Raw genomic sequence first — 20,691 nt, 5'->3', positions numbered from 1 at the left:
AGATGATGAGAGAGAGAGATGGATATAGATAGATGATAGATATAGATAGATGTAGATAGAGATGATAGAGAGAGAGATGGATAGATAGAGAGATGGAAATAGAGAAAGAAGGAGGAATAGATGATAGAGATAGATATAGATAGATGGAGATAGATAGATGATGAGAGAGAGATATGGATATAGATAAATGTAGATAGATATATAGAGAGATGATAGAGATGGATAGATATAAAGATGGAAATGGAGAGAGAAAGGAGGAGGAATAGATGATAGAGATAGATAGATAAAGATGGAGATAGAGATGGAGAGATGGAGATAGATGGAGAGATGATAGAGAGATGATAGAGATGGAGATTGATGGAGATTGATCGATCGATGATAGATGATAGATAGGTAAGAGATAGATATAGATAGATGGAGATAGATAGGTAGATGAGAGAGAGATGGATATAGATAGATGTAGATAGACGATTGACAGAATAGATAGTAGATAGATCAGAGATAGATGAGAGAAGGAGGAATAGATGAGCCTGTAGTACAGTGCTTTAATGTACCCTGTAATTAACACAGCTGCCTGCAATTACTGCTGGTTCGAATCTCGCCAAGGCTCAAGGTTGACTCAGCCTTCCATCCTTTCTAAGGTAGGTGAAATGAGGACCCAGTTTGTGGGGGCAATAAGCTGACTTTGTATAAATATACAAAAGGATGAAGGCTATTGCTTAACGCATTGTAAGCCGCCCTGAGTCTCCGGAGAAGGGCGGCATATAAATTAAAGCAAAAAAAAAAAAAAAAGATGATAGATGGGTGATAGAGAGATGATAGAGATAGAGAGAGATGGGTATAGATAGATGGAGATAGATGATAGAGAGAGAGATAAGAGTATGGCTGATTGATAGATACGTAAGAGGAGAAAGGAGGGTTAGATATGTTTACCACCTATCTGTTTCTTAAAAATATTGAGGGGGGGGGGAAGAGGGAGAGAGAGGGATGGATGGATGATACCGAGATAAACAGACAGCAGAAAGAAGAATGAAAGAGAACAAAGAAGAATGAAAGAAGAATGAAAGAGAACAAAGAAGAATGAAAGAAGAATGAAAGAGAACAAAGAAGAATGAAAGAAGAATGAAAGAGAACAAAGAAGAAGAATGAAAGAGAACAAAGAAGAAGAATGAAAGAGAACAAAGAAGAAGAATGAAAGAGAACAAAGAGTTTTAAGAAAGGCTGCTCTAAACCATGTCAGCTGGGAAATTCTGGAAGTTGCAGTCCACACATTTCAAAGATGTTGAAATTGAGAAACAATGCCCTAGTTTAGTGAATCATGGATTAATGCAAGTTTTTGCTGACCCCCGAGGAAACGCAGCCACCGCCTCGGCCCAAACCCCCCATTATTTCCAAGAACAATTAAATGTCTTCTTATCTATTCTCCCACTGTAAAAAAAAAAAAAAAATAGCATGGATTAGGTGGTTAAAAAAAAAAAGTTTTAATAGGAACCCCCAAGCGCCCGTGCGAGGAGGGCTCTTCTTTTATTTTCTCTCTCTACGAGACTCACGCCGAAACGTCCCTTGGAAAGCCCCGCCCTTCCGCTCGGCCCCGCCCACGCGAAGTTTCTAGGCGAGCGCGGTGCATTCTGGAGAGGAGACGGTTTGAGCAGGGCCGCCGCCAAGATGATGGTGAGTGACGGGAGAGGGGAAGCGGCGGGAGAGCCGCGTTTATCCGCCGCCATCCTCCGCGGGGCGGGCGTCGTTCCCCTCGCGGGTGGCCTTTTCCTCCTTGGGAGAAGCTTCTCTGCGAGAAGGAGCCGGTATTGATGGGAAGCCCGGGGCGGGTCGCCGGTGGGCGGAGGGCCAACGCGGGAGCCTCGCCGGTTGCTTCCTCCCCATGTAACGTATATATATATAGAGGCCTCCCTAAGCGGAGCTCAAAGCCAAAGGGCTCCACGCGGCCAGGGCCGGCATCCCGGGGACTATAACTCCCGGCAGCCTCTAGGGCGGCCGGCGCCTTTAAACGGAGTGGCTGCTTTGCCGCGAGGCATTGTGGGAGATGTAGTCCCTAGAGCAGTGATCCTCAACCTTAGCCATTCTATGACCTGTGGACTTCAACTCCCAGAATTCCCCAGCCAGCAAGTCTGGCTAGGGAATTCTGGGAGTTGCAGTCTGCACGTCTTAGACTTGGCAAGGTTGAGAAACACTGCCTTAGAGGAATTCAAGGCAGGGCAAGCTTCCCCATGGGAACTACAGGTATTGCGGATGGGGTGCATGTGTGAAGACGTACGAGGCGTGTTATCGCGTGATGCACAAGCTGGGTTTGCAAAACAGGCAGGGCCTTCCCCCTGCAAGAGGGGGGGCTGAATTTACAATATATATATATATATATATATATATATATATATATGTATGTATGTATGTATGTATGTATGTATGTATGTATGTACAGTTAATATCTCGGGTTTCTTCCTGTGTAATTGTAAACATATCCTTAAAAGGGTAGTAGCAACGTTTCGACAAAATCACACTCGTCATCATATATATATATATAATTTTTTTAAAAAAATAATTTTTATTAAACAGTTTTATCTTTAAAAACAACACAAAAAACAATCACACACATACTAAAAACAAAACATGTCAAGATATAACATATTACATAACATTAATGGTAATTTTACAGCATTTCGTATAGATTTACATACTTTGCTTTTGTAGTTCTCTATTCTATCATTTCTATTTACTACTCCCAATAGTACAACATTAAATAAAGAGAGGTAACTATAAATGAATATAAATGTTTAGATAAGAACAATGAATATTATAATATATAATATATGTCAGAACACACCTCCACCCAATCAGAACACAGCCAAGCTCCCACCCAATCAGTTCACACCCCCACTGGCAGTTAAAAGGAAGAAATAGCTGCGATCACACATTGCTCCTAGAAGCACGAAGCCGAAAACACCAGCCTGGAGATGACGAATGAGACTTCGTCAAAACGTCGCCAAGACACTTCCAATTTTACGCAGGAGAAAACCCGAATAACCAAAGACCTACATATACATATACATACATACATACATACATATATATATATATATACATATATATATATATGCGAAAACTTAAGACATATAACACACATATACGTTGGAGTAATGCGATTATTCTATTTTATTTATTTATTTTTAATTTATTATACACCCATCTCACTGTCAAGCAATTCTGGGCAGCTTTCAACAATAGAGAAGCATATTACAAAATGAGTAAACGTTAAACACTTTCAGCATTCAGAATTAAAACATTAAAAATCAGCTGAGACCAGAAAGAAAGAAAGAAAGGGGGACCACTAGGAAGATGGAATGGAGGTGGGATTTTCTCATTGGTGGTGTTGTGTTTTTGGGACGCGCAATGAAATTCCTTACGAATTATATTGATATTGTTTCCTGATTGCTTATTTTGTACCCTATGACTATCATTAAGTGTTGTACTTTATGATTCTTGATGAACGTATCTTTTATGTATACTGAGAGTGTATGCACCAAGACAAATTCCTCGTGTGTCCAATCACACTTGGCCAATAAAATTCTATGGTTATGGTTCAAATGTGTTTTGCTGGGTTGCCACTTTTGGCCTGTCGACACCCGACCTTTGACCCACCCTCGTTTTTTCCCCTGCAGCCCACCCCTGTCATCCTGCTGAAGGAAGGCACCGATACTTCTCAAGGGATCCCGCAGCTGGTTAATAACATCAGTGCTTGCCAGGTGATCGCGGAAGCCGTCCGGACTACGCTGGGCCCTCGGGGCATGGACAAACTCATTGTGGATGACAGAGGTGAGGCTGGTGCTGAACAGAGACCCCCACACACACACAATTGCCAAGAAATCAGGGGGGTCTCCAACTTTGACAACTTTTTTTTTATATATATATATATATATATTATTATTAAAATAACATTACAAACAACATATACAATACTTCACCCTGTGCTATACATAAGAAAGGAAGATTTGGTTCTTCGGATATATCCTCATGATCGCCAAAATCCACGTTCTCGGGGTACAGGTACCGAAGCATCCAATTTTCCCAGCGCATAGTCCACAAATGGTTTCCAAATTTTCCAGAAAATATCTTCTTTATAGTCACCATTTCTAATTTTAATATCACATGTCATTTTATCGTTTAAAGCTAATTTCCACATTTCACAATACCATTCTTCTATTCTAAAATTCACATCTAATTTCCAATATCTGGCTATTATAATTCTACCCATTATAATCATAATTCTAATCGATTCTTTCTCATATTTTGTTGGTTCTATTTCCTTAATTATCAACAGTAATATAGTTTCTGGTCTCAATATTATTGCTTTCCCCATCATTTCAAATATCATTTCCTCTAATTGTTGCCAAAACTTTTTAACTTTATCACATTTGTACCACATATGTTCATAAGTCCCTAATTCCATATCACATCTCCAACATTGTTTACTAATTTTGTTATCCATCAATGACAATCTTGAGTCAAATACCATTTCCAAACAACCTTATAATTATACTCTTTAATCCTTACAGATAAAGTCTTCATAATTCTACTCTTCCAATTCACATTCCAATCTAAATCTGATATTTTAATATTAAGTTCTTTTTCCCAATTCATCTTCATCACCCTTTGTGGTCAACTTCGACAACTTTTAAGACGGCTGGACTTCAACTCCCAGAATTCCTCAGCCAGCCATGATTGAAATCCACCCGTCTTAAAAGTTTCCAAAGTTGGAAACTTTGAAAACTTTAAAACACCATTGTAGGGAGCCTTTAATATCCCTGCCTTAAGGCAGGTAGTCCTCTACTTCCAACGGTGCATTTAGTGACCGTTCAAAGTTACAGCGGCACTGAAAAAAGTGACACATGGGTCTTTTCACACCCCATGGTCGGGTGATCAAAATTCAATAAGCAGGGGTCAGCAACCTCAAACACTCAAAGAGCCATTTGGACCCATTTCCCACAGAAAAGAAAACACCGGGAGCCACAAAACCCTTCCCGTGCCTGACGATTTTTTGAGCGGCCACAAAACTAACACATGTAGTTGAATTAAATGTTCTTTTTTTCTTCTGAAACTTTTCTTGGATTTATCCATGGTTGGCCTACCGGGTGTTGAAAAGCTCAATAAATCGCGCGTCAGTGGGTGTCGCACTTTGGCGGTTGTGACGCATATTTAGAGTGCCAGGGAGCCACAGCAGAGGGGTGAAAGAGCCACATGCGGCTCCAGAGCCGCAGGTTGCTGACCCCTGCCCATAAGACAGCTCTGTGGGGCTGTGAGTGCCGAACCAGGAGTCCAGTTATGGTGTCCCAACAAGCCAACATTTGTGGATCAGTGACTAGGGAGCGGGCTGTGAAGGAGGATCCCGGATCTGCGCACCTTCCACTACGCTCTTAAGACCTTTTTATTCCACCAGGCAGGCTGGTCTAATCTTTTCCCTCTTTTTAATTATTCAAATTTTAATTGGTTTTTTAAATGATTGGGGTTTTAATAAGTTTGGGCCGAATTTGTTTAATTCGATTTTACTTTGTTTTTAAATTTTGTATCTATGTATTTTTACTGTTTGGCTGTTCACTGCCCTGAGTCCTTCGGGAGTAGGGCGGTATATAAATTAAATTAAATTAAATTAAATTAAGTAAAATTAAATTAAATTAAATAATTAAATTAAATTAAATTAAATTAAATTAAATTATAGATAGATAGATAGATAGATAGATAGATAGATAGATAGATAGATAGATAGATAAAGGTTGGTAAGGATATTTGTTATTGTTGGACTACATGGGCCTCCTCTGCCGGTCCCCTCTTTTCGCTGTTCGGACTCTGCTCAAATGTCCAAATACATCAAAACGCCATTCTGCGTGCGGATCTGACAGCTGTCAATCTTTGCAGGCAAAGCCACGATCTCCAACGACGGTGCCACCATCCTGAAGCTTCTGGACGTGGTCCACCCTGCGGCCAAGACGCTGGTAGACATCGCCAAGTCCCAGGATGCGGAGGTGGGCTCGGGAAACGAGGAAACAGAATTGGGGGTTTGGGGGGGGGGGGGAGGGTTTGTCTCTGGGGCTTCTCCGTCATCCAGGTTCTGGTTGTCCCAAAGATGCTGTTTCGAAGGGCAACTGGACTTCCTTGTTTCGTTGTGTTTTGTTTTTGTTGTGTTTTGTTTTTTGTTGTGTTTTGTTTTTAATTTGATTTATATGCCGCCCTTCTCCGGAGACTCAGAGCTGCTTACAATGCGTTTTGTTTTGTTTTGCCTTTGAAAACGTTCCGAAGAAGATTCTGGGATGAGAAGCGAAACGTTTTCAAGGAAATAAAAAAACCCCAAGAAACTCCAGTTGTTCTTTTCAAAAGCACCTTGGGGGGGGGGGGGGAGGACAGTAACAGTAACAGAATTGGAAGGGACCTTGGAGGTCATCTAGTCCAACCCCCCGGCCTGCTCACGCAGGGAGACCTATACGAGGGATTCCTGAAGGCCCCTGCAAAGTGAAGGTAGTGCCCCATGGAGAGAGAGCGGAGACTCCCCAATTCATTGTCCCTCCGGATGTCAGAGAAAGTGGGGTACAGGCAGTCCTCAACTGTACAACAGTTTCATTTAGTGACCGTTCAGAATTGCAATGGCATGGGAAAAAAAGTGACTTACGGCCATTACGTCGTAATAACGTTATGCCGTTATTACAACTTACGTCGTAGCATCCCTGCGGTCACATCATCAAAATCCAGCAACCAATTCGTGTTTATGACGGTTGCAGCATCCCGGGAGTCACGCGATCCCCTCTTGCGGCCTCCTGACCAGCAAAATCAACAGGAAAGCCCGATTCACTTAACGATGTGTTTCTAATTTAACAACCACAGGGATTCACTTAACAGCTGCGGCAAGAAAGGTGGTAAAATGGGACCCGTGGCAAATGTTTCACTTAACCAGCAGACATTTTGGGCTCCGTTGTGGCCGTACATCGAGGGATACCTGGACATATCCTAAGGGGGGGTAGTCCTGAGGAGGCGCTTCTGGCGAAGCGCTCGATCCAGAGATCTGCTCCTGAAAGGGAAGATCTGGGAATCTTGTGAGGGGGTTTGGCGTGGTCTTGGTTAGAGTGCCTCCCAAGTGGGGAAGGGACGGAGCGGAGCACCTGAGCTTCCTCAGGAGGAAAACACTCTTATTCCGAGATCTTCCCTTCCCAGGTTGGGGACGGCACCACGTCGGTGACACTCCTGGCTGCCGAATTCCTGAAGCAAATCAAGCCCTACGTGGAAGAAGGCCTCCACCCCCAGATCATCATCCGTGCCTTCCGCGTGGCAACCCAGCTGGTAAGCTGAAGCCTCCTTCCCTTCCAGAAAACCGTTTTCACCTTGAAATCCGACAGGCTAATTGATCTGCAGAGTTCTTAGTGGCTCCTGGGTGTTTGGCACCAAGAGTGTCCACCGAGGCCTTGGAGAAGAAGAGAAAATCAAAATAAACAAGCTGGCTGGAAGACTCACTACTGGCCGACTCGTTGTGGGATAACTGAAGGGAGCGACAACCGAATTGCAAGCATGGTTGTCCAATCTCTTCTTGAAAACCTCCAGTGTTGGAGCATTCACAACTTCTAGTGGCAAGTTGTTCCACTGATTAATTGTTCTCACTGTCAGGAAATTCCTCCTTAGTTCTAAGCTGCTTCTCTCCTTGATGAGTTTCCACCCGTTGCTTCTTGTCCTGCCTTCCGGTGCTTTGGACAACAGGTTGATCCCTTCTTGTTTTCCTTTGACAGGCAGTGGAGAAGATCCGGAAGATTGCGGTCACCATCAAGAAGACAGATCCAGCGTAAGTGGCTCTCGGTCTCTTTTGCGATTCCGTTTGTGACAAAAATCATTTCTGGAATGATGGGATAGATGAAATGCGCAGAGGGAGATAAGGCCATAGTCTGTTCTCTTACTAGAACAGTCCTTTATTTTGGCAGAATGGAATGGAATGGAATGGAATGGAATAGAAAATATGGAATAGAATAGAATAGAAAATATGGAATAGAATAGAAAATATGGAATAGAATAGAATAGAATAGAATAGAATAGAATAGAATAGAATAGAATAGAATAGAAAATATGGAATAGAATAGAAGAATAGAATAGAAAATATGGAATAAAATTGAAGAATAGAATAGAATAGAAAATATGGAATGGAATAGAAAATTAATAGAATAGAAAATATGGAATAGAGTAGAATAGAATGGAATAGAAAATATGGAATAGAATAGAAGAGTAGAATAGAAAATATGGAATAGAAGAACAGAATGGAATGGAATGGAATAAAATAGAATAGAATAGAAAATATGGAATAGAATAGAAGAATGGAATGGAATGGAATGGAATGGAATGGAATAAAATAGAATAGAATAGAATAGAATAGAATAGAATAGAAAATATGGAATAGAATAGAAGAATAGAATAGAAAATATGGAATAAAATTGAAGAATAGAATAGAATAGAAAATATGGAATGGAATAGAAAATTAATAGAATAGAAAATATGGAATAGAGTAGAATAGAATGGAATAGAAAATATGGAATAGAATAGAAGAGTAGAATAGAAAATATGGAATAGAGTAGAATAGAATAGAAAACATGGAATAGAAGAACAGAATGGAATGGAATGGAATAAAATAGAATAGAATAGAAAATATGGAATAGAATAGAAGAATGGAATGGAATGGAATGGAATAAAATAGAATAGAATAGAATAGAATAGAATAGAATAGAATAGAATAGAATAGAATAGAATAGAATAGAATAGAATAGAATATGAACAGAATAGAATAGAATAGGAATTCTTTATTGGCCAAGTGTGATTGGACACACAAGGAATTTGTCTTTGGTGTATACGCTCTCAGTGTACATAAAAGATACATTCGTCAAGAATCATAAGGTACAACACTTAATGATAGTCATAGGGAACAAATAAGCAATCAAATCATACTAGGAAACAATATCAATATAAATCGTAAGGATCCAAGCAACAAGGTTACAGGTGTGTTTAGGGGCGGCTCTCCCAAAGTAATCCTCTTGATTGAGGGGAGAGATTTCTCTCCCTGCTTATTGCCGTACTGCTTATTCCTCCTTTTATGGCGTCTAAAGGGAAACGGGCACCGGAAGTCACCCGAGCTCCGTTACCTAAAGTAGCCTGAGCTCCTTTGCCTCTCAATACGGGTAGTCCTCGAGTTACGACTGCAGTAGCGCCCGAAGTTTCTGTTCCTAAGTGGAACATTTGTTAAGTGAGTTTGTCCTGTTTTTATGACTTTTCTTGCCACTGTTGTTAAGTGAATCACTGTTAGCAACATGGTTGTAAAGTGAACCTGGCTTTCCCCTTGACTTTGCTTGTCAGAAGGTCGCAAAACGGGATCATGTGTCCCCAGGGCACTGTGACCGTCATAAATACGAGTCAGTTTGCAAGCATTTGAATTTTGACCACCCGGCTACGGGAATGCTGCAACAGTCGTAAGTGTGAAAAACGGTCATAAGTCCCTTTTTTCAGTGCCATTGTAACTTTGAACAGTCTCTAAACGAACTGTTGTAAGTGGAGGACTACCTGTATGTATGCTTTGCATCATCTGCCTTTCTGAGGTACATAAATATGAGTACAGATAGAATATTTGTAGCTCAGGGTTAATTTTTATTTTTTTATTTACTTTATTATATTTTATTTTGATTTATTTCTGTTGGATAATAGATGTGTTTATCCCAAGTATGTTTAAACTCAGTTACTGACAATTGACCCTCCACTTCCGCTGGAAGTTGGTTCCAAGCTTCCACTAGTCTTTCTGTGAAGTATAAGCAGTCCTCGATTTACAACAGTTCATTTACTGACCATTCAGAGTTAACAACATCACTGAAAAACGATACGACCGTTTTCACACTGAACAACTGTTTGAGTCTCCTCATAGCCACGTCAACCCAATTCGGATTGTTGGCAACTGTCTTACATCTACGACGTCTGCAGTGTCCCGGGATCGTTTGATCCCCTTTTGCGACCCCCTGACAAGCAAAGTTAGTGAATAAACCAGATGTGCTTAACAGCCGTTTTCCTGACTTAACACCTGCTGTGATTCGCTGAACAACTGTGGCAAGACACGTCGTAAAAGGGGGCAGAACCCGCTCAGTAAATCTCTCGCTTAGCAACATAAAACGTTTGGGTTCCGTTGTTTGGTCGTAAGTCGGGGACTACCTGTATTGAAAATCTGAGCTGCTTCAGCCCAGGGTTGCCCTAAAGCAGGGGGTGTCAAACTGGATTCCTTCGAGGGCCGGATCAGCATTGTAGTTCTCCTCTACGGGCGGGCAGGGGTGGGTGGGTGGGGGATGGGACAGATGCCTCCTGCAGCATTTTGCTGGGCAAAACGGGGCACGGGGTCCTTGGCTATTCCAGGCTGACCCCCGTCGACCAGATTTAAGCACCCGAATTTGGCCCGTGGGCCTTGAGTTTGACACTCCTGCCCTATGGATGGCTTAAGAAATTTTTAAATTTTTTAAATGTTTTTTTAATTGGTTTGTGATTTTTAAATTTTTGGGCCAAATTTATATATATTTTAATATTTGTATTTGATGTTCTTAATTCTGGCTGTGCACCGCCCTGAGTCCTCAGGGAGAAGGGCGGTATATAAATTGAAAAATAAATAAATAAATAAAATAATAAATAATGGGTGGCTGTGCAAACTGTCCCTCTTCCTTTTCCGACCTCCCCCCCGTAGAGAGATGAGAGACCTGCTGGAGAAGTGCGCCAGCACCGCGTTGAGCTCCAAGCTGATTTCCCATCAGAAGGACTTCTTCGGCAAGATGGTGGTGGACGCCGTCATGATGCTGGACGAGCTGCTGCAGATCAAAATGATCGGCATCAAGAAAGTGCAGGGCGGAGCTTTGGAGGTAGGCTTCTGGAAGCGGGGAAGAGGGGAGGGGTCTGGGATACCCACCGGCATTTCTTGATGGGTTTATTAAGTGAAGCCAGCACTGTCCGAAGACATTTCCACGGTCATGGTCAGCGTGATGTCACAGAGCACCGTTAACTTCCCACCAAAGTGGTACCTATTGATCTACTCGCATTTGCATGCTTTCCAGGTGCTGAGGCCAGGACGGGAACTCACCCTGTCGCGTGGCGCTTGGGTCTCCAACCTGGGCTGCCGGCTTTCCAGCTAACGAGCCATTCCCTGAGAATTCTGTAATTTCGGCCGATTGGTTGTAAACTGAGAACTACCTGTAAATGATCCCACCGCCTTGTTTAGTGACTTCAGACCAAGCTTCTCTCTAGAACAGAGGCAAAGAACTATGGCTCCTTTTGTGGACTTCAACTCCCAGAATTCCCCAGCCGGCATTGCCATTCCTGAGAATTCCGGGACTTTTAATTGTTTTTAATGTTTTAATGTTTAATGTTTTTATATATAGTTTTTAAATGCATTGTAAGCCGCCTTGAGTCTTCGGAGAAAGGCGGCATACAAGTTGAACAAATAAACTTGAAGTCTGCCCATCTCGGAAGTTGGGAAACGCCGTTTCGAAGGCCGCGTGACAAAGGGCAGGACTTATCCAGATGTTCTTGGAAGCTCCACCCTGACCCATTTTGTCTTTTTTTTTTTTTGCGCAGGATTCCCAGCTGGTGGCCGGCGTGGCCTTCAAGAAAACCTTCTCCTACGCCGGCTTTGAGATGCAACCGAAGAAGTACGAGTCGCCCAAGATCGCCCTGCTCAACATTGAGTTGGAGCTCAAAGCCGAGAGGGACAACGCGGAAGTCAGAGTCCAGAATGTGGCGGTGAGGCCTGGGCTCTTATTTGGGGGTGGAGAAAGGGGGCAGGGGTTAAAAAGGGGTGGAGGGCCTCTCAGAGGCTTTTGTGGTGATAAGACAACTGGGCTGGGCACGGCTGTTGTACCTAAGCCAGCGTTCCTAACCTTAAAACCATTTTGAGATGTGTTGCCTTCCACGAAGAGCCTTGGTGGCGCAGCGGACTAAAGTGCTGTTAAGTAGCACCAGCTGCCTGCAATTACTGTGAGTTCAAATCTCACCAGGCTCAAGGTTGACTCAGCCTTCCATCCTTCCGAGGGAGGTAAAATGAGGACCCGGATTGTGGCGGCAATAAGCTGACTTTGTATAAAATATACAAAAGGATGAAGGCTATTGCTTAACGCATTGTAAGCCGCCCTGAGTCTCCGGAGAAGGGCGGCATATAAATCGAACCAATAAATAAATAAATCTCCCAGAATTCCCCAGCCATGAATCAGTGTTCCCCAATTTTAGCCATTTTAAAATATGTGGACTTATTCTAATCGGATCTGATCTGATCTGATCTGAAGTGGTGTAGGGTTTCCTGCCTGAGCAGGGGGTTGGACTAGAAGACCTCCAAGGTCCCTTCCAACTCTTTGTTATTCTATTCTATTTCTAATCTGGCGTATTACACGCGCCAAGACTTCCTTATCGGTTGGTTGTGGTAGAATTAATCCTCAGCCTTTTGCCTCTGATCTGATCCCACAGGAGTACCAGGCCATCGTGGACGCCGAGTGGAACATCTTGTACGACAAGCTGGACAAACTCCACAAATCCGGAGCCAAAGTCATCCTCTCCAAACTGCCCATCGGGGACGTGGCTACTCAGTACTTTGCGGACAGGGACATGTTCTGCGCTGGCCGAGTCCCAGAAGAAGACCTGAAGAGGACCATGATGGTGAGGGCCCTTTTCCCTGGGGGCCCATCGGGATCCCCATGGGTAGAGGGGGACAATTGCCCACCAAGAATCGGAGCGAGGGCTGGCGGGGGAAGACTCTCCCAGTTGATGTGCTGCGTAAATTATATATTACGCAGAACGAATATGCTTTCGCGTGTGCAGATGGGGTCCTTGACACTCTCTGAGCCTGGTTCTTTTCTCATGCTAGAATTGACTGTTTATATACAGATGGCTTGTCCCGTCAGGTTGGGTGGGAGTGTCCTTGATGGTGTGTCTTGATTTAGCGGCTCTTTACGGTTTGATTGTTGGTGTAGCATTGATCTTGGTGTTAATATCTGCTCATCTATGTGTTGAATGCTGGCAAGGAGGTTCTTTGGTCTTTTGGTTTCCTTTTTGGCTCTTCCTCTCTGTAAACTCTAGTACTGATGATATTACCTAGTTGGGTCGCAGAGCCTTCTCTGTGGGGGCACCTACTATCTGGAAGGAGCTCCCCCCGGAGATACGGAGGATCCCGGATCTGCGTACCTTCCGTCGCGCGCTCAAGACCTTCCTATTTCATCAAGCCAGCCTGACCTAAGTCTCTCCCCTCTTTATATGGAAATTTTAAATTTGGTTTTAAAACTATTGGGGTTTTAAATTTGTTCAGCCAAATTATTTAATTCGTTTTAATCTATTTTGAATTTTGTATTTATATGTTTTATTCCATGGCTGTTCACCGTCCTGAGTCCTTCGGGAGTAGGGCGGTATACAAATTCAATAAATAAATAAATAAAATAAATGTCTGGAGGAAAATAAGCTCAGAGACCACCATGTACCCCAAAGTTATCCTCCTCCTCCTCTATAAACCACTCTCCTCCTAGCACTGATGATGTTACCTAGTTGGGTCATGAAAGGTCTCCAAGAAAACCACCAAGCCCATAGAGCACCAAGGACCCCACAGTCCTCCTCCTCCCTCCCTCTTCCTCTTTTCCTCCCTACTTCCTTCTAGCACTGATGACGTTACCTAGTTGGGTCCTGAAAGGTCTCTTCTGTTGGTACAGGTGTGAGTGTTAGGGGGGGACAAAAACGGGGCCCATCTAGTTTATGGGAATCTCAGATGGGCTTCCGGATCACTTGTGGCTGCGTAAGCATTGCACTCAAAGGGTCTGTTTTGCACGGCAGGCCTGCGGGGGATCCATTCAAAGCAGCGCAAACGCACTCACGGACGACGTCCTCGGACGCTGCGCCGTCTTTGAAGAGGCCCAGATTGGAGGAGACAGGTAAGGGGCGATCGGCCGGGGGTGGGTGGGGTGGGGAGAGGCGGCTTCAGGGCCTGGAAAATCACTGGACGAGCGCCACTCGCCCAGCACGTCGCTGCTCTCCGTTCTGCAGATCACAATGAATCATAAGGGCCTTGTTTGCTGGGCAGGCTGGGGTCTTCTGGAAACCAGACATTGCCAGGGTCCTGGGAATCCGAAACATCTGGAGGTCTCCAGTTGTGCCTCCATCATCCCAGATCACGGATTCCCAATGTTTGGTTCCCAGGAAATGCAAAGAGGAAACATGGCAGCAGTTTGTGGAGTGGCATCAAACTGGCCACATCCACCCAGCTGGCTACGCCCAGTGAGTGGCATCAAGATGGCCACGCCCACCCCTGAGGTTAGCCACAGAAATTTTGGGCTGAATTGTGGCTGTAAGTTGAGGACTGCCTGTACTGAATCTCCCTCTCCCTTGAACGTTAACATGGACCCAGCCTTGATTGCCCTAAAACGGGTCCCCAAACTTGGCAGCTTTAAGACTTGTGGACTTCAACTCCCAGAATTCTCCTGGCTGGAGAATTCTGGGAGTTGAAATCCACAAGTCTTAAAGCTTGCCAAGTTTGAAGACCTCTACCCTAAAACAATCTTGATTTTTGTCCACACTCTTAGACGTAGAATAACGTTATTGTTGCTTTGAATGTATGCACTAATTGGCATACATTAAAATGAAATTTCTTTGCACTCTGTAGCCGTCCCCTGCGTTCTCTCTCTTACTGGTTTCACATTTTTATTGGGTTAGAAGGTAAAATAAGATAACAAAATACGAAAGCAAATAGGAAAAAGGTGGGGAGGGAGAGGGGGAAGAGAACTGAGGGGAGGGGAAGAGAAAAACAAACATGGACCTCAGACTCACTCTTGTCGCAGTAAAATCACCACTCTTGGCTTTTTCATCATAATATGGACAAGCCATTTCTATAAAGACGTGTCAATCTCCTCGGCAAAACCCAAAATCAAAAGTTTTCATTCTTTTCCCCTTCGAGCACAAAGTTGAGAAGCGGTCTCCATGTGGAAACAAAAGTACTTACAATCTTTAGTCTAAATCAGTGGTTCCCAACCTTTTATTTTTTTTTGGGCCATGCCCCACCTAAGCATCTCTAAAATCCCGATGCCCCCTCCCCCGTGACGTACAATTCTTACTATTCAAAAAGTGACTCCTACTCAGGCCGAGGAAGCCTAAAAGGCCATTAACTTGGTTTAAACAAGGTTCCAATTGCCCCCATTAAAAATCAAATGTGGGACGTGGCCCCACATTGGGAACCACTGGTCTAAATAGAGCAGGGGTCGGCAACCTTCTTAAACACTCAAAAGAGCCACAAAGGTCCTAACCGGAAGCCCCCCGTTCAATTCTGGAGCCGACCGGAAGTCCGGCTCCCTCACCATAGAATCTCCTCCTAGCGTCCTAACCGGAAGCCCTATCAATTGTGGAGCCGACTGGCGACGGAGCCGCAGCAGAGGGATAAAAGAGCCGCATGCGGCTCCCGAGCCAAGGGTTGCCGACCCCTGAAACAGACAATTTTGCCATTTCCGCCCACTCCCATCAACTTCTGCAACCGTTCTTCCACGTTGGGAACCGAAGCGTCCTTCCATTTTCGTTGCATTATCTCTTTGAAGCCTCCCTTTTCCATTCCTCAACCAAAAGTCCTTTTTTCTCTCTCTCGGGCAGGTACAACTTCTTCACAGGTTGCCCCAAGGCCAAAACCTGCACGATCATCCTGCGAGGCGGCGCAGAGCAGTTCATGGAAGAGACGGAACGTTCCCTGCACGATGCCATCATGATCGTTCGACGGGCGATCAAGGTAACGCGCCAGGCGGGTTTTCGGCAGGTTGGGCCCGTTGGGAGAGGGGGGGGGAGAGGGAGGGCCAAGGGACGTTCAAGCTCGTCCTACTGGCCAGGTGCCAAATTCCAGCCACCCAAAAGAAATTTGTCTCTCTCTTTTTTTTTTTGGCTCTCCAGCACGATTCCGTAGTCGCCGGTGGCGGAGCTATAGAAATGGAAATCTCCAAATACCTGCGAGATTATTCCAGAACCATTCCAGGCAAGCAGCAGCTGCTGATCGGAGCGTACGCCAAAGCCCTGGAGATTATTCCACGCCAACTTTGCGACAACGCCGGCTTCGATGCCACTAACATCCTCAACCAGCTCCGAGCCAAACACGCCCAGGTGAGCTTCCTGGAAAGGGGAGGGGCTGTGAGCCTTTTGCAAAAACATATAAAAAAAAAAAATCCTTCCGGCTTCTTTAGGTTTCTAACTCCCTGGGCCTTTAGATCTTCTCGGGTGATCCCGGTCTTGGCCTTTTATTTGGTTTATTTTATTTAAACCTGCTTTTGTGAGGGCCACGGAGAAATTGCTGGAGCTGTAAATGAAGTAAGGTATCAAGTCTAGCAGCCCTTCTCTTCCTGCTTTTCCCAGCCTGGTGCTGTCTTCAAGGGTTGGGCTGGAGAGAAACGTAGCCTAGCAGCAAGTGAGTGGAGGATGTAGTACGCACAACAGGGATGAATTTAAGGAATCAAATATTGGCAGGCTTAAAGGCGAAAATGCACAAGTGCTGCGAGGCTCAGTCTGACTGCTGTTATAGGTAGTCCTCGATTTACAGCCATCATCCATCCATCCATCCATCCCACATCTGTCTTCCATCCATCATCTGTTTGTCTGTCTATCTCAGGGGTCGGCAACCTTAAAACACTCAAAAGAGCCATTTGGACCCATTTCCCACAGAAAAGAAAACACCGGGAGCCACAAAAACCTTTTTGACATCTAAAATGAAGATAATGCTGCATATATCGGTTTTTTTTTTTTTCCTTTATGCTATGCATAAAAAAACTAGTGTGTTGCATTTATGTAATCCATGAACTGCTGCAGAGAAAACAAATTTTTATTTCTGCATGCAACAACAACATTTTGAACTCTGAAAAAAAAAAAAGGGGCCGAAAAGCTCAATGAATCGCATGCTGGTGGGTGTCGCACATTGACGGTTGTGACGTATGTTTTGAGCGACGGAGCCGCAGCAGAGAGATGAAAGAGCCACATGCGGCTCCAGAGCTGCGGGTTGCTGACTCCTGGTTATCTCATCTGTCACTTATCTATATCTAACCATCCACATCTGTCTGTCTTCTATCTCCATCCATCCATCTCTATGTACCTGTGTATCTTTTCCATTCCTGTGTCTCTCTCTCTCTCTCTCTGTCTGTCTATCTCATCTATCATCTTTTGTCTAAGTGACACTGGGCAGGTCACAAACAACATTATTAACGATGTGTTACGTAAGTTGCTTTTAACAACGGCCAGCCATTCCCACCTTCTGTGCCTCTCCTGGCCTTCTACTCATTCCTCCAGGCCAGCCGGCCAGTCACTATGTCCCAAACCCTGTCTCTACCAAAAACACTTGCCTGTATATCCTGCTTGGGTCCGGGGGGAGGGGGGGGGGCTTGCCTTGCGTACCCCCGACTCCAGAAGCGGCTCTTCCTTGGCCACAGCAGGTGGAAGGCGAGGGCGGTTGGAGGTGCCTGGTGGTGGTGTGGCCCGTCAGCGGCCTGTGCAGCTAGTAGCTGATTCAGACAGCGAGGAGGCTGGTGTGGTGCTGCGCCAGCAGCCTGTGCAGCTGGCACTCAAGTCAGACAATGAGGAGGCTGGAGAAGATGTGGTGCCAGAGGCAGGGATTCAGCCAGGGCCTTCAGAAACTCCCTTAAGTGAAGAGGAAGAAGAGGAGGAGCCTCTTCTCGATGCACAGGCGTGCAGAGCTGCCAAAAGTCAGGAGTGGCTCCTCAGGAGGAGGACTCCTCTAGAGTAAGGCTTGGGGCTAATTGGCCACTCTCTTAGCCTATTTAAGGAGGAATGCAGACTGAAGCAATTTGCAGGGAACAACTTCGTTCACTCTCCTTTGCATCTTGTCTTGCTTACCAGCTTCCTGCAAATTGCTTCTGGGCATTCTGCCAACCATAGTAAGCTTTCAGTTATTCTTTGAATTCTTGGCGGCAGTTAATACAGTTAATTAACAGCCGTTGTTGTAAAAGATGGTTTATTTAGGAAACTAAGGTTTGAACGGACTTTGTGTGTGCTGCGTTCTTTGGGGTCCGTAGCTGGGGCAGAACAGGTGGCTTCAGGTCTCTTTTAACGTCTGTCTGTGTCCTGCAGGGGGGCACCTGGTACGGCGTAGACGTGAACAACGAAGACATCGCCGACAACTTCGCCGCCTGCGTGTGGGAACCGGCCATCGTGCGCATCAACGCGCTGACGGCCGCCTCCGAGGCCGCCTGCCTCATTGTCTCCGTGGACGAAACCATCAAGAACCCCCGCTCCACCGTGGACGCCCCTCCCGTAGGCCAGGGCCGAGGGCGCGGCCGGCCACACAACCACTGAAAGCCAGGCTTATGTCATGGGTGTGAGAGGCAGGGGGGGGGACGACAATGACAGCCAGCCCCGCCCCCCCCCCTCCCCCTCCCCGTTTTTGTCCCCGAGCCACTTGCCGCGTTCAGAAGAACTCGGCGCCGTCAAATTTTGCAGAGGTAATTTGCTCCCTTGAAATTCCAGGGAGGATTTTCCTCGGAGCGTCTCCGCCTTCCTCCCCTGGTTTCTAAAGACCCCCCCCACACACACACACACCCCAAAAAAATCTCAGCAGATTTGACAAATGCTTGGAATATTAGGCGGTTCACTCTTTAGGTTGTATTTATTGGGGTTTTATGAGCTTTAAAACCACAATCACAATAAATCCTTCCCCTCTCCCGGGTTCTTCCTGTGTTTTGATGCTTCTCGCACTCGCACCCACGAATTTGGCTTACGGCGCTGGGAGGAGTTCTATGAAAAATAAACAACGAGCGGTCCTCGACTTACAACCGTTCGTTTGGAGTTAACGACGGCACTTTTAACTAAAGTGACTTGCGACCGTTTTTCCCGACGACCGTTGCAGCCTTCCTCGTTATCCAAATTCAGACGCTCGCAGGCTGACTCATACTTACGACGGTTGCAGCGTCCCCGGGGTGACGTGTGATCCCTTTTTTTTTTTGCGACCTTCAGACGAGCAGTGGGGAAGCCAGATTCACTTAACAACCATGTTACTAGCTGAATAACTACCGTGATTCACTTAACAACCATGGCCAGAAAAGGCTGTAAGATGGGGACAGACGTCACCTAACAGGTGCCTTGGCGATGGAAAATGGGGGTGGGGGGGGCTCCATTGCGGTCGTAAGTCGAGGACTCTCTGTAAATGTTAGACCTTGGGGGATTCTGGGAGTTGAAGTCTTGGTTTCTGAGATTTCCTGACATGCTAAATCCCGCCAGCTAATTCCGACCCGACTCATCATCATCATCTTCCATTCTTAGTTGGCAGTGCCCAGTCCGGGCTGGCGCGAAGCCACATCGCTGCAAAGGGAAGCACGAGAGTGGCAGTAATGCCAGGCTTTAAAGAAAGCAACAAACTTGGTTTGCAATCCTGGGTTGAAGGGAGGGCGCTTTTAAACCACTCTTAAGAACCGGTCTCTGTTTGGATGGGCGTTGGGGCTTCGAAGATTCAGAGCGAATGTCGCCAAGGGAACAGCCACCCGCTTAAAAATCCTCTTTTTATCTGCCAGATTCCTTCCTTCTCTCCCTCCCTCTTTTTTTTCCCTTCCACCCACTTCTCTGGGGTGCTTTTAACACCTATCGCCCACTTCCTCTCCCACCTGCCTCCGTGCACACCTGGGCCCCCAATCCCTCTCCCAAAAGCTGCTCCTTCCTCCCAAGGTGACATGGAGTTCAGCCTCAAGACACAAACCGGCACAGGCACGGCCACCTCCAGAACTCGCAAGCTCCTAAACTACCAAGCAACCACCGCCCAGCGCCAGATGTTTGCCGAGGAACTGCGGTTTGGCAACCTGTGTCTTTGGCAACCCAGGCAGGTAAACAGTTGATCCAACAAAGGATTTAGGAGACTGGAGGCTAAAACAAGAATAGCTACAGGAGTTGGGTGTGTCCAACTTAACGAGGACGATTAGGGGGGAAAGTGATAGCAAGTACCAAGCAACTACCAAGAGCCTTGGTAGTACAGTGGTCTAAGGCACCCGGTTATTAAGCTGGTTATTAAGACCAGATGTCTGCAATTTCTGCTGGTTCGAATCTCTCCAAGGCTCAAGGTTGACTCAGCCTTCCATCCTTTCTAAGGTGGGTGAAATGAGGACCCAGTTTGTGGGGGCAATAAGCTGACTTTGTATAAATATACAAAAGGATGAAGGCTATTGCTTAACGCACTGTAAGCCGCCCTGAGTCTCCAGAGAAGGGCGGCATATAAATCAAATTTAAAAAATAAAAGATAGATAGATAGATAGATAGATAGATAGATAGATAGATAGATAGATAGATAGATGAGCGAAGATAGGCTCACCAGGCTCAAGGTTGACTCAGCCTTCCATCCTTTCTAAGGTAGGTAAATTGAGGACCCAGATTGTGGGTTTATTATTGCCCAATAAGCTGACTTTGTATATAAATATACAAAAGGATGAAGGCTATTGCTTAACGCATTGTAAGCCGCCCTGAGTCTCCGGAGAAGGGCGGCATATAAATCAAAAAAGAAAAAGTCTTCCAGTATTTGAGGGGCTGCCCCAAAGAAGATGGGGGGGGGGGTGTTCCACCTATTCTCCAAAGCACCTGAAGGCAGGAGAAGAAGCAACGGATGGAAACTGAGCAAGGAGAGAAGCAACCTGGGACTAAGGAAGAATTTCATGA

At 45.3% G+C, this 20,691-nt stretch overlaps 1 protein-coding gene across 1 annotated transcript; it reads left to right on the top strand.

Annotated features, from left to right (window-relative positions):
• The first annotated feature begins 1,607 nt into the window (after positions 1 to 1,607).
• CCT7 (chaperonin containing TCP1 subunit 7) lies at positions 1,608 to 18,716 on the top strand. Its single transcript, XM_070948473.1, has 12 exons — positions 1,608 to 1,671; positions 3,672 to 3,825; positions 5,923 to 6,029; positions 7,210 to 7,335; positions 7,776 to 7,828; positions 10,742 to 10,913; positions 11,626 to 11,790; positions 12,508 to 12,696; positions 13,858 to 13,955; positions 15,658 to 15,790; positions 15,949 to 16,155; positions 18,127 to 18,716. Exons 1-12 carry the CDS (start codon positions 1,666 to 1,668, stop codon positions 18,349 to 18,351), a joined length of 1,635 nt encoding a protein of 544 aa, XP_070804574.1. The 5' UTR covers positions 1,608 to 1,665; the 3' UTR covers positions 18,352 to 18,716.
• The last annotated feature ends 1,975 nt before the right edge of the window (positions 18,717 to 20,691 follow it).

This window comes from Pituophis catenifer, unplaced genomic scaffold (genome assembly GCF_029215685.1).
Source record: "Pituophis catenifer annectens isolate HBS135680 unplaced genomic scaffold, rPitCat1.0.hap2 SCAF_8, whole genome shotgun sequence".
In the NCBI taxonomy this organism is placed as follows: Eukaryota; Metazoa; Chordata; class Lepidosauria; order Squamata; family Colubridae; genus Pituophis; species Pituophis catenifer.
This window is presented reverse-complemented; position numbering and strand designations above follow the sequence as displayed.